The 13,714-nt window shown below is 42.5% G+C and overlaps 1 protein-coding gene and 1 long non-coding RNA gene across 11 annotated transcripts in view; one reads left to right on the top strand and one right to left on the bottom strand.

Annotated features, from left to right (window-relative positions):
• The window catches only part of LOC100651224, a 46,907-nt gene that overhangs the window by 14,851 nt on the left and 18,342 nt on the right, over positions 1 to 13,714 (top strand). The window lies entirely within an intron of this gene.
• LOC100651465 (pancreatic triacylglycerol lipase) lies at positions 1,347 to 9,982 on the bottom strand. Its single transcript, XM_003401576.4, has 8 exons — positions 8,803 to 9,982; positions 7,518 to 8,508; positions 5,887 to 6,158; positions 5,378 to 5,648; positions 2,733 to 2,972; positions 2,205 to 2,438; positions 1,775 to 2,102; positions 1,347 to 1,628 (listed from the first exon to the last, which is right to left on the bottom strand). The coding sequence occupies exons 2-8, from the start codon at positions 7,687 to 7,689 to the stop codon at positions 1,523 to 1,525; spliced, it is 1,623 nt and encodes a 540-aa protein (XP_003401624.1). The 5' UTR covers positions 7,690 to 8,508; positions 8,803 to 9,982; the 3' UTR covers positions 1,347 to 1,522.

The raw sequence follows: 13,714 nt of genomic DNA on the forward strand, positions 1-13,714 counted from the left end.
TCGTGGAAGAGGGCACTTTATCGCCCTCCTGCGACTCCGCCACTGTACCTATCCACGAGTGCAAATCGCAGGGTCACCGATCTGCCAATGGCAGAAAGAAACAGATTTGCGTTGCATGAAAGCAGCCGCCAAGGTGAAAGAAACGCGCGGACATAATCACGGTGAAAGGAAGCTCCGCCATTGCTCTGCGCCGGAACCAAAGCTATTATTCCACCCGGATGACAGAGACAGACTGCGGAAAACCGTTCCGCGGCGTTCGTAAAGGTCGCGTTTTTCCGCTCGGGTAAGACCGTTTGCGTGCATGTCTCGCGTCTTTGATAGCGTCTGCGAGTCGAACGAGGACGAGTTTGTTTTCTTTCCTCCAGGCTAAATTACTATGAATCTCGTTGCGAGAAGATTGACGTTACCCGAGGATGAAAGCTGAGATTTGCATACTGCGACGTTCAGTCCGATGGCATCGTGGGAATTCTAACGGAGAGCTGTATCCTACGTTATTGTGTGTCGAGCTCTCTCGACTTGGGATCTCGCTCTTTCGCTTCTCAGCCGTATCGCGATTTTTTAGTTTGCGTTTTCTATGTTAAGCACGTTTATGGGAAATTTAAAGGAACAAAGATTTTTTCTGCTTCGTAATTGACGCTGTTTTACGATTCTTCCTCTTTCGCCATTCTCCTTACTTCGTAACGCTTCCCGTGTTACGATTATTTCCCGCCGATCCTCTCGTCTCGTAATCTCCTCTTTGTTATCGTTTTTCCACGCTTACCGTTCTTCCTAAATTTTCTAGTTTCACGAACAGTCCTCTACGATTCCTCGTAGAGCCGATAGAACTGTACGGAATTATATCGAAGTAGGATAACGGGATTTAGGGAAAGAAAACTCATCGGGTAACGAAGAAACGTTAAGAATGACAAAAGGGATGGTTGACATTTTCATTTCTGACAAATTTACGACTTTCTCGCGATGACGCGACACCTCGGTAATTGGCGATTGCTCGTTAATCGAATGTCGTTAGGCGATAACTTTCAGAATGATTCGCGTGGCCAGAGAACAGCAGCGTCCGGTTGATTTACTACAAAGTTTACTCGCGTCGCGTCAAACTTTGAGGCGAGATAAAGATTGAAAAGAGAAACTCGAGTCAACGCGCCAAATGGCCGCGTATTTTATATCCTTATATCTATATCCTTTGCTACTATTTAGAAAAATTATGTTCCCTTGAGTTTGAATTACGGTCCGCTGGAAAGTTTAGAGTATCAAATACTACTTTCGTTTATATTCATCTTGACGTATAGATAGTTTGTTTTTCCGAAAAGTTACATTTGAAAAACATCGTTACAAAAGTACGCTACGAATTATTAGAAAAAAGTATATTTATTTCTTAAAAGATAAGTCGTACGATAAGCAACGAGTAAATTTCATACGGTAGCGTGTGAAAAGTGAAATCTTGACAGCCAGAGTTACTACGAGTCTCTTGACTCGTAATTGTGTCGTAATTGTATTGGTCGATTTAAAGGTTTGAAGGATGTCGTTAGGTTGAAACCACGTTCGGCCGAGCTATTTGACAATTCTTGGTCGTCAAGATCTTCGATTGCTTGGCGAGCAGAGCTTTCGATTCGTCGGGGCACACGGTAATGCTAGATTAAACAGAAGGAAGATTTTAGATATCAAAGTTGCACGCGCGGCGAACCGTGCGTACGCGGATATCCTTGGTAACGATCGGATGTCGTTAATAAAGATCGACATGAATGTCGACGGTATATCGTTATAACAGGATACGTACCTGTGAGCGGCCTCCAAACTCTCGATGCTCAACGAGTCGATATAGACGCGAGGCGTGTGCAGAAGTCTCCACGTGAGCGGATTGAAAACAGAGACTCGGTACTCCCACGAAATTTCCACTGATTCCAGTTTGCCAACCACGTCACCAAGCAGTACCACGGTGTGAGTGCTACCTGGTTCGTAGTACGTCGATTGAGAACTGAGCGGCATCCTCCCCGACTTTTTTCCATTTTGTCCAATTACTTTAAGCGCGAAAGTTCCAACTTCGCCACCGTGGTCCAGACTCTCGTTCGTCTTCGAGACGTTGATGACGACTTTGTAATGGCCTCCTGCAAGTTTATTCGCCTCTTAACGATTCTTGGACAACCGTTCGTTTCGTTTCTTCGTACAATTTGTATACACGACGCTGTATATAAAAGAAATGTACTAACTGCAAAACGGTTTGGTGGATCCAGTCATCGAGTAGACGGATGCGCGGTAGTTTCCGGGTTGAGCGTCTAATCCAAACTTGGGACAGTACTGATTCACGCAGTCGAAGCAACTGCCATCTAGAAACTTGTCCCAAGAGGGGCAAGGAACCGTCAGAAATGGACAGTCCGTGTTGATACTCTCTATGAAATATTCGTAACTGCGGATGTGATTGCAGCCGACGAATCTCTTTATCCCTGAAATCCACAGTTTCGTCTATTTACCTATTTATTCTTTTCTGAAAAAGTTTCTTTTCTTCTTCTTTCTTTCTGTTCTTTTATACAGGTGTCGTAATACGTATCGGGGATACGTAAACAGCGAATGGAAATGACGAGAATGCGTTACACATCGATATTTGATACGATATTTATCTCTATTTAGTAGAATTCGTGGTAGTTTGATAGATACGACAATTCGAATTAGGTTCGTAGCAGATTATATCTATCGATAACGGTTGAGATCGAGAAAGCGAGAGAAGCTAACAGGCTTACCACGGAAGAAGCTGCCATGTTCCAAGCTGATAAAATTGAGAACACCCTCGTTGCAACCAGGTTGATTGCGACCACCGTTCGGATAGAAATCGATATGCGCGACAGGTTGAGTGATGCCGAGGCCGCCGCTGATAAAAGGATTGCAATCGGTGTGGATAGCTGTGACGAAGATGGCATCGGTCGGATCGAGTCGAACCATCGTCGACGTGTTGCTGAAATGCGGTTCGGCAGGATCGAGGCCTTGCAACAGAGAAACCAAACGGACGTGAGAAGCTTCGTTGATCGTTGCTGCAACCGTACACACTTTCGTCGCTTTGCCCGTTTCCGTCGCGTTCTACGCGTATTGCGTATATCCTCGCCGTGCAAACAGTTTCCCACAGTTTCGGTCGTAGAAAATTCTTTAAACGATGCCGAATTTCGTGGAATTTTCAGCAAATTCTGTAGAATTTCGTCAAGTTGCTACGAGTTCTAACGGAAGCAGGGTTTTCGCGAATCCTGATGACGATCAATTCCCATTTTCACCGATCTGTTTTACGAATTTTCTCGTAAATCAGGTAAAGCGATAATCGTCGATAATTCTTCTTCCATCGCTTAACCTTTCGATCTATTGTCTCGTCAGACGGGGCAATCGTTTCCGCTGTTGTGCAACGTTGTTCGTAACGTTGTTCGCTACGTTGTTCGCCACGTTACGACGATGCACGTAACTATTACGTGACGCTTTATGTTTTCCGAGGCTAATGAACGCGGTATATAGCCAATAACGTATAGTTGCTCACGAAAGTAGTATTCCTACGTGTTGTGTTATTGTACGTTTAAGATGGCTACTTACCGCGGTGGCTGCATACTAATTTTCTATCGCTAGGTTACGTATCAAATATCTTCTCGTACACTTAGAACTTTAACAGCGCGCAATTTCTACGAAACATCGTGTATTTCGTTAATTTGAACTATTTCGTTCCGTTAAAAAATGATTATTTATATACTGTTTCACCTATTATAATACGAGCGATAATACGCCCGATACGAGCGATAATACGATCAATAAACTATTTAAAAGTTGTTCAAATAGAAATCAGCCGAATCACGGACATCCTTTTGTCCGCCTCGTCGACCCTTCTCGACTCATCCCTTTAAACAAGATGTATATTTAAATCACAATTATTACGTACATTAATAAACGGTTCAACGTCCCGACAGAAACACAAACAGAAGCATCTCGAATCCTCGTCATCCCCTTTCCAAACTCACCCCTTCGAGCCACCTTCTTCGAGCAACGCCACTTCTTATCCCTGCGTGCTGCCTTGTTCCCTCTGTTTACTAAATCTTGTCTTCGGGCGTGTCTTCGACCGCCAATATCCTGTTCGTTAGAGCCCCTCGTCAACAACCATCGGTGTGAAACTTCCAACCGTCGAGAAACGATCCACCCTACCGCCTCGCCATTCCATTCCGTTCATCAGAAGCCAAGCCTACGGGAGGATCCTGTTTCACCCTCGATTCGCCTTCGTCCTGTGGTTTGTCCGTTCACCAAAGCGTAGCTCTCGTTGGTTCATGGTGTCCTGGTAATTCCCGATGGGATCGATAGCTCGCGTGACAGTGGTCTGGGTGAATCCGATCGAACCAACGAACGAACGAACCCCTTCTCCATTACCACCTTTGAAAAGGGGTTGAGAAAAGGGTGGATCGATCGGGAATTTTGTTCATCGGAGGATCGGTTATGGCGATGGACCGGGTACGATGGTGGCTGTTAGGGGTGGTTGATCGTGCGCCTGTTAAGGGCTGTGTCGGTTGATACGGTCGCTTTATTGGACAGTTCGAGCAGAATTCGGAATGTTTCCGGCTGATTTATCGGTTCACGGCGTTGCGTTAATTCGCCGCCCGATACTAACTTTACATTTTATTATATCGTTTTCTTACGTCGTATTTACGCGACCTTCCTTCGCCACTGTAATTAGCGCGTGTTGTTTTTTAGTTTATAGAACCGATGGTTAGGTTTCTGATCGACCGATTCGCGCGATACTCGCGATGCGAAGTAGGCGAATATACTTTGCTCGTGGGGGACAAAATGGCCGTGAGCCAAGGTTTTCGGTCGTTCTTCTCTTCCTTCCACTGTTACCCTGATCGTTTCTGATTCGATCGGCTATCTTCGTACGTCTCCGTTCGTTCCTCACCGTTGGTGGGGCTAATTTTATTCCACTCGATTGATCGTAGCGTACCGGAACAGGCGTGGAAATCGCGTAAAAAGGGAGACATCGTGCGAGACGGACAAACGCCTTCGATTCCACGCAGTTCGACGATACGCGCTTTTTATGCTACCTCGATGGCTCGCAGCTTTTACGTATATACGTATATAATATGTATATAGGTCTTAACGTCGCATCAACTGCACCTACGTAGTTATCAGCAAAGACAATGTGACGAGAGAGGGAGAGAGAGAGATTTACCAGTTACGTTTCGTAACGTTAAATCGTTTGTTTTCCGAAAGTATTAGGCGACATTATTTCGGCAAGATGGACATTTTCAAGGAAATTAAGGAAAGCGTAAGGGTGGATTTTCTCAAGCTTCGTCCAGATTAGTCGCCGGATTTCGTCGTTCGCAATGGCAGAAAAAAGAATCGGCAGTCCAACGGTTACGAGTTTTCGACTTACCAGTGATCCTTCCAAGTTTATGATCGTACGTCTGCCTTAAAGTATATCCGATATAGCCGCAAGTATGCGCACCAAGACTATGCCCTATGCAGTGTATCTTCGTGGAATCCACTCGTCCAACTTCGATCAACTGATAAGCCAAACGAGCCGTCATCGCACCTACCAATCTTGTGTTGGCCACAGCTTGCGTGTACGGTGGACCCGCTCCACCGATCCAATTCACGATCACCACGTTGCTGTCTTCCTTGGTCAATAATTCCTCCATCGTTCTCTGTAGACAAAATTGATCGTAACGAGCGAACAACGCGAGTCTTTTAGCGAGGCTGAAAGTACGTTTTTAAAGAAAGTACGGCCACCAACAACATACGATATTATTTTTTCAAATAAACTTTGACTTTCAAAGTGAAACATTTGGATCGTTCGTTCGTACGGAAAATATGGATACACGAAGATATCGATAGACTCGCTAGAACTTGAAACGAGGAAAACCTATTTGATCGAGTACTTACCAAAACCCACGTTTTGTCGCCGTTGTCGAGAAAACCATGAACGATCAAATAAAGATTCCTATCGTTTTTAAGGTGCGCTCCGCGAATAGTTTCGTACTTGTCGATTTTGAGTTCGCGCGGTTCTGCCTTATTATCTCGAGTGTAAAGCATGTAACGTGGATTTATGCTGTCCGGCCGAGCCGGAAACGTAGAGACTGGTCTGTTCTCTCCGGACCATGGCGAACCGATGTAAAAGCAGCCGTACGGGTCGAAACATCGCCACATGTACCATTCTATCGAGAAACAAAAGAAACGAATACAAGGGAAAGCTTTTGAAACGCGTCGATTCTTTAACGTTAAAAAGTACGTATAAGATTCTTAATAAAAAAAAAAGAAGCAAAGCACGAAGAAATTGTCTTCTTCTCAATTTCGCCTTTAACGCTTTCTTAAGACGCTACGAAATCTTTTTAAAAGATCTTTTTAAAAGTTTCGTAGCTAAAATTAGAGTAAAATTGGAGTATCGAGTTTGAAATTGATCCTTATCTAATATAGCACTAATGTCAAACATCGAAAAGCCAAATTTCCCATTCCTTTATCTACTAGAAACATGGCCGTGACTATTTACATATCTGTCCGTGCGAGACAAGAGTAATGACGTCATTTATAATAGATCAATGTTTAGCAACATTGTCAGAGGTTATCTCCGAGTGTTAACTCGTTATCTGTGCGCGCTATCAGTTCCTCGAAGGCTTCGCCACTGTTTTGTCTTCGAACTGGATTAACGATTAGCGTGTATACATACGTATACAGTATGCAGTATGCGCAACGCATACAGTTACGACAATAGGCACGTCGCTTTCGATCGAAAGTATGTTCGATTATGTTGGAATATTTTTAACTCGTATCGATTGCCAGTGACAAATGATATTTTTGGAAAATTGTTCTTCCTACTGTAAATTCTCTCGCATCGATAGCGACACCGCGCTGCCACGGCAAAGTCTCTCGTGTTTTTATCGATTTGTGCGAAATTGTGAAATTTCTACCTTTACCTGATATTATTTTATCAGGTCGTATAAAAAGTCTATTTCGCGAATCAGCAAATCACAAAATCCCAAGTTTTGTCGTTCTTCGAACAACTTTCTTCGTACTTGGCCTTTTAAAGTTTCGATGTTAAAGCGGTATTAAAACGATGTAAACGGTAAAGCTAGCAAAGACAGGTTAAAAGACGAATTTCACGCGTATGTCGATGTTCTAGAAAATTAGCTACATCGTAGAAAGATAATTGCCAAGGCAGACTAACGGACGAGCAGAAATTCGTAATAATTTTAAAGGAAACGATAAAAATAGAAAGTGATTGGGAAAAGTTAACAGATCGAGACGTCGATAGATTATTTTGTTGCAAAGTTTACGTCTCCTATGAGTAATTATATCGCGTTCTGGATATCTACTGACGTAAAAGATCCAAACAAATCACGTGACGAGACATATTAATGCGAGGGATGATAATTTCGACAAGTTTCATCTTCGCGAGAATTATTTACCGTTTTTAGAGATGAGCTCATTATCGTCGAGATTTCGCAAACCGACGCTTTCCCTTTTTCAAAATAATACAAAAACTCGACGTTAATAAAGAAAAATTCCAATGTACTCACGGTCGTCGAAATCGAATTGGTTTTCTCGTTCCTCCGGTGATAACGTGGTCGTCGTTACGTTCGTGTTGTCCATAGTATTCTCACCAAGCTCGGTACCCACTTTTTCAGGTAACGTGGCGATCATGTTCGCGGTGTACGCGAGTAACATCATCGTCCCGTTCACAAACGACATTTTGTATAGTCACGCAATTCTACATAACAATAAACTCGAGCACACGATTCAAATCACTGCCTATCTACGAGCAATTTTACTTATCGATGCTTAACGCGAGTTCGAGTCCCAACACTTTGCCGCACAGTCGTCGCTAGACATTTTCCCATACATGTTCTTCCTCTTCTTTCTTCATGTTACCAGATATTTACAGCGATTCCAACGTCTCGCGATCTTATTTCGATTCTACTTGAGAAAGATCGTCGAATTACACCGCACAAACTTAACAATTCGTAAATCCTCGCATCAAACTCGAAACGAACGAAGCGAAACGAAGTTGGCGAAATTCTAAACACGATCCTTTAAATTCCCGAAAACGAAATGCAAGGGAATGAAAATTTTCTCATTGAACAGAACCAAGTCTCTCTTCTAGAACTAAGCGACTCCTCTTCCGGTGTATCCGATCTTCCCAGCTGATACGTGCAACTATTTCTTACGTGTATTATATGTATCAACCGTATATAGAATTGCGTGCCAGCAATGGTATTCGACGAAAAATCGATTGACGCAAAATGGCGATAGGTGGCCGTCGGCCGGAAACGATAATTTGTTAGAAAATAAAATTTCCTTCCCGTTGATATCGAAGTCTTTCGATACAAATTGTTCTCGCATTAATTAACGATGCTTTTTGATTTATGGTTCTAATCAAACGTGACCTTGATCTTCTTAGGCAAACTCGCTCCAATCGAGTTCATCGACGTCACTGATTTTTTCCAGTACCGATTTTCCGTATCGAACATGCAGTATTGCCGATTTCTTGTAAAATACCGACGACGTTCTCTGAAAGCAGAGTAGCAGGAGTAGCAAGCACGCGTAAATAAATATTACCGCTCTGTAACGATTTCGATCCTTAGAAACAGGAACGTTCGGTTTTTCTCAATACGAAACGTTTACGACGATCGTATCTTTTGCGAAACCGTAACCTGTATTCGCGGAATACGTCATAGATTGATAATTATAGTATAGTTGGTACGACGTCACAAATACGAACGAAATTAAAATCGGATATTGCGATCGTTCAAATTTCTAAAGGAAATGAATTTTTACTTTACAAGTAGCGATACTTTCTCTTACCTTGAGAAATCACAACAACGACGAAATCGGCGCGAGGCTCTCGATTAGGAATCGTTTAAGAATTTAGTTCAACGTCGAGAGCGACTAACTGGTCCGTTCGAGGGTTCAAAGTCACGGACGATCGACTCGTGTAACGGAAGAACGAAGACGAGTTGGCCGTTCGAGCAAGCAACGCGCACTAATCACTGAAAAATGTGTACAGCCCCGCTTTATCGCGCCCCACTCTCTCTCTTTCTCGATGTCTCGCTGATCTGCTCTCCTCGGTTAACTTGATCTAACAAAGTCTTGGACTGAACACGAGGGAGCTTCCTCGCGGAACCGGACAAGCCACTCTACTCTCTTAATCCGTTGGAAGAGGGTTGGCTTATTGTTCGTGGCTCGTGAATGTGTTTCCAGGAACGTTTTAGCAAAACTCTCCAAGATTATGATTTAACGCGTACATATTTGTACCTGCATGTACATCAACGTATTTCATAAATAATCGGAGGAGAAAATAATCAGCGTCGATAATTTATTCATTATCTTTATTCGATACTCTTGATGTAAGCAATAAATAACGATTGTTATTTAGTAAGTTCTGCTTTCTTCGAAGCACAGGTGCCTTATTTTTCCAACTTTGTTAAATTACGCCTCGATATGTTACATAAGTCCGCAAGGTTCTCATATAGACTTCCAGACGTACGTGACAGTTCGGTTGGTTTACGGATCGTAAACAAACGACTCTTTCTTCGTTGAGATTTTGTGGAACAAAACGCAAACCGCTGAATCGCCCGCTCTTCTATTTCGCGGCTAATCAAGACCGATGAAAGGCGGTCAGGCGAGTCCTAGCAATTTGCGTCGATTCGGCGGCGGCTTGTGCAGCTTCGCGATGTCGGAACTGCTTCGAACGATGCTCTTGTCGCTGAAAGATTACGATATCTTGCCGCAGGGCAAGCACGTCCGGATACTTTATCCGGAAACTCCAACGAGCCACCTAAGAGTCGATAAGTTGAACGATAGAGCGAAACGTGGTCGAACAGCTGCGAAACAAAAATTCTCTCTAGCACGATGCGAGAATACCATCAGGAACCATTGAAAAGGCTTCTAGGGAAACCAGTGAACGAAGGTGGCGAGCGATCGATAAACACGTGGCTGGAGCAACGTCATGGATCGATAGGGGTTCCTTTCGAGCAATTGCCCCTGGTAAGTTGAAACCGATGCGTCTAACATCCCCCATTGTGCAACCCCTGTGTAAAAACAGCAACCTTCTACGTTCTTATACGTTCCTAAAACTGGACACCCCACAGATGTTTCTCGTATTTGCTCGAGGGATGTTGCGAAACCACCCTAAGTATCGCGGCGAACTTTCTGTACGTTCATGAGAGCTTGGTAAGCGAATCGTACGAGGGTTGCATCGTGATTGCTACGAAACCTGTGAATGACACTTGTGTCGGGGTTGTCAGAAAATTTCAACCACTACCTTTTCTATAGGGGTGCTTTCGCGAGGGATGAAGGACGGGGGATAACGGCGTTCGAAACGGATGGTTCAGGTTGTTAGACGTAGAGAAGGTTGCGTTAAAAGGTGTTTCTGATTGCATTTTTGCCATTTATCAATTACGTAACGATCTTTTTACCGTCCATCGTTTGATTCCTGGGTTTTTATCGGGTTTCTTTTATTTTAGCGCGGTCAGATAGAGACCGTGCCGAGTTTAAACCAAACTATGCGCGATAAGATATCGAATGAAATTGACAAACGCTCATTGTTTCTTATTTAATCGATAAACACGAGTAAGCTCTTGTTATATCGTTTCCTACTATAAAAATAAACTTTCTAAATTACCTCGTTCTATCTAATCTCACGCACTTTTTTTTTTTTTTTATCGAATATTATATAAATGTATAAAATAAATGTGTAAAATATGTGTCTGTACGGACACGTGTCAGAAACAGATTTGGATATCCTTGGTGCGTCAACGAAAACACGCGAGTATACGCGTATAGATCGAAGGAAACATGGCTGAGAGTCGAATACACTTGGTTCTGAGACGAAGGGGCCTTCAGGACCCTTGGAACGCTCCTTCTAACCCCTGTTACCCTGTTACATCGCCCTATCGGATCCCCATTCATTTACGCGAGTATTCGTGACAGGATATGCCTGCAGGACATGAACGAAAGTGCGCACACCGTTTTAGAAAGTAAATTTTCTTTTGGTCCATAAGCCAATATTCGTATACGTTTATCGGAAACGCTCTTAGAATTTATTCGTCGATTGTTCCAACAATCTGGATGTATAGAAAAATGATTACCAACGTTTCGCTAGATTGGACGAGATAACATTTCGCAGCTAGGTAGTTGAAAATCGACGCGTATCCCCAATTCTCAGAATTTTATCGACACTATCGATCAAACCCTCTGTCGATTTTTGTACGTACGTGACGAATTCGACGAAGGACCGTTATCAAAAGAGTAGAAAATTTCAGATAACACTTTGACCTATGGTTTTTATTGTAACACATTGTCTGCTGATACGCTGACGAACGTTCATCGTAATAAATCGTGTCGTAAACTCTACCAAAGTTGTTTTCATTTTTACGTAGATAAGCTTGCGACAGAGACCAGGAAAAGATCAAGAATAAAAGATAGGGAATATTATAAAGGTAGGGAAACGAAACGTGATCGCATACAGAAGATCGCGTACAGATCGCATACAGTTAATTTATCCCTTGTTTGATTTTTATATGAAACTTAATATATTTTATGGAATTCGACAATATTGTAATTCGATCGTAATAATCTTTCGTTCGTGTGTCAAATTTGGTAAATCTCGTACCCTTGTCCTACTGCAAATACTTTTAACACCCTACCTTTACCTAATAGCTAAGAAACGCTAGTTTACAATTTGTTAAATTCACTCGCAAGCAATACGTGTACGTGTAACGATATGAAAATATTTCAATTGCTATTTGAACAAAGAACGAATAAAAATAATAGATATAAAATTAGAAGAATTCGTAATTCGATTAAAAGTACAAAAGTTGGGCAAGATCTGCGTTATCCGCTCAACTATCGATCGTCGTTCTCCAGGAAGTTTAAGTTACTCCCTTAAATTCACTTTGAGTCCTCCGTGTGTTCATAAAGCCCTGTTCTCGATACCGACACGTGTCCGTTCAGTGTCGCGTAGAGCGTTTCACGTATACTGTCTTGAACATGTAACGACACAAAGCGACAAATATGAATTTAGTCGTAGCGAATCTCCCGAACATCGCTAAATTGTAAATTGAACTTTTTCCTATCAAACTAACGATTCATATATATCGCGTAAACCATGTAATTGATATCGATTACCAACTGCGAAAGATTTATGTCTGAAGCGGTTGTCGTACAGCGACAAAACCGATCGATCAAACAACAACATGACGTAAAACGGTATCAGGATATAAAAAAAAAAAGTGGAATTTTTGATGCGAAATTTAGGGCTGAAAAAATTCGTACGATGCACGTAATACGTAGAAACACAGAAAATCTCCAACGCGTAGTAAATCGTTCTTATTTTTTAATCGTCGAAACAAATTTCTATTTGGATCCTGCTTCTTTACTAGTTTTTATAAAAATATAAATTTCTATTCAATATGGACTGTCCGGGGTCTACACGTTTGATCGTAAATAGTTAAAAAATCGTAGAATTTCGATGATTGTTGGTGCAGCGCCATGTTTTGGACCACGGCCATTGCTCTGTGGCCCTTTTGGTGGAGATCACGTGACAGTGACCACGGTCAGGGTCCCTAAAAGACTTGTCGTCGTCTTCTAACATCCTGTGAACTCGGCCCTTTGTGAAACGTCCCCAAAGGGTTAAATAATTCCGCCTAATTTCACGACCATTACATCGTACGCGCCCTTTATCGAAATTGTCGTCCGAATACCAAAGGGAAGTCGACTGGTGACACCGACTAGGAGAACATGCCTTTGCATCGGTGTCCTCGGCCAGCCATGGAACGCCATAATTGTCCGAGCATCCCTTCTAACTGGCACACGAATACAGACTTTATTAAAATTTATATCGATTCTTACATTAATATTAACTTTTTATTGATAAAAACTTTCTATTAATTCTTTGAATTGTTACATTGTTAGGTGGCCGTAGTTCACTCGTAAAATTGGTAATACAACGATCGATTATAATAATCGATAGCGCAATAATAATTAGATAATTCCGGCACCTTACGTTCCGGCCATTTACCTTCGAACGATTGAGAAAAAGTTTTATCGTCCAATTTTATATTTTTGTCAAACACGCGATACGTTAATTTGTCTCTACGGATGATCGTTTCTGGTATTTAAGCGTTTATCGTATCCGTTGGCGTGTTTTAAAATCTCGTTGTCGTCGTGGTCGTTCGCCGCCAGTTCGTTGAGTTGCGGGATGGTTGACTGCAACCTGTAATCGGTCATTTACAAGGTTTTCCGTCAAAGAATTTCTCAAAGCTCAGGAAAAAGATGAAAATCAGTCGTAGCGGAGCCCTGGCTGTAAAACATACAAGTATCTTCTTCTTTTTCTTACTATCCATAATATTTGTCTGTATCTGTCTTACGTATTACGTCTTACGACGAGGAAAGTTGTCGCGGATCGAGTCCTTTTGCAGGATTCTCAAAGGGCCACGGCGAGATGAGACACAACCAGTCCTTTCCTCATGGTTTCCTAGTAAAAGTGCGTAGGCGTATGCCCTTTAGGGACCAACGGTTCTCGTTTTCCCATAAAAGGGCTTCCTTGTCCTCCGACGGCGTCCCATTCAATTTTCGGCCAGATCCTCGTCTTCGTTTTATACGTTCCTGCTTCCAAAGTTTGTGTTTGACTCGTTATAACGTAAAACACTAAACTAGCCTTCGGATCTTTTCACATCTTCGAACTTGCAAGCATAATCGTTACAAACTTAGTTAC

Source organism: Bombus terrestris, chromosome 16 (assembly GCF_910591885.1).
Source record: "Bombus terrestris chromosome 16, iyBomTerr1.2, whole genome shotgun sequence".
Taxonomy (NCBI): domain Eukaryota; kingdom Metazoa; phylum Arthropoda; class Insecta; order Hymenoptera; family Apidae; genus Bombus; species Bombus terrestris.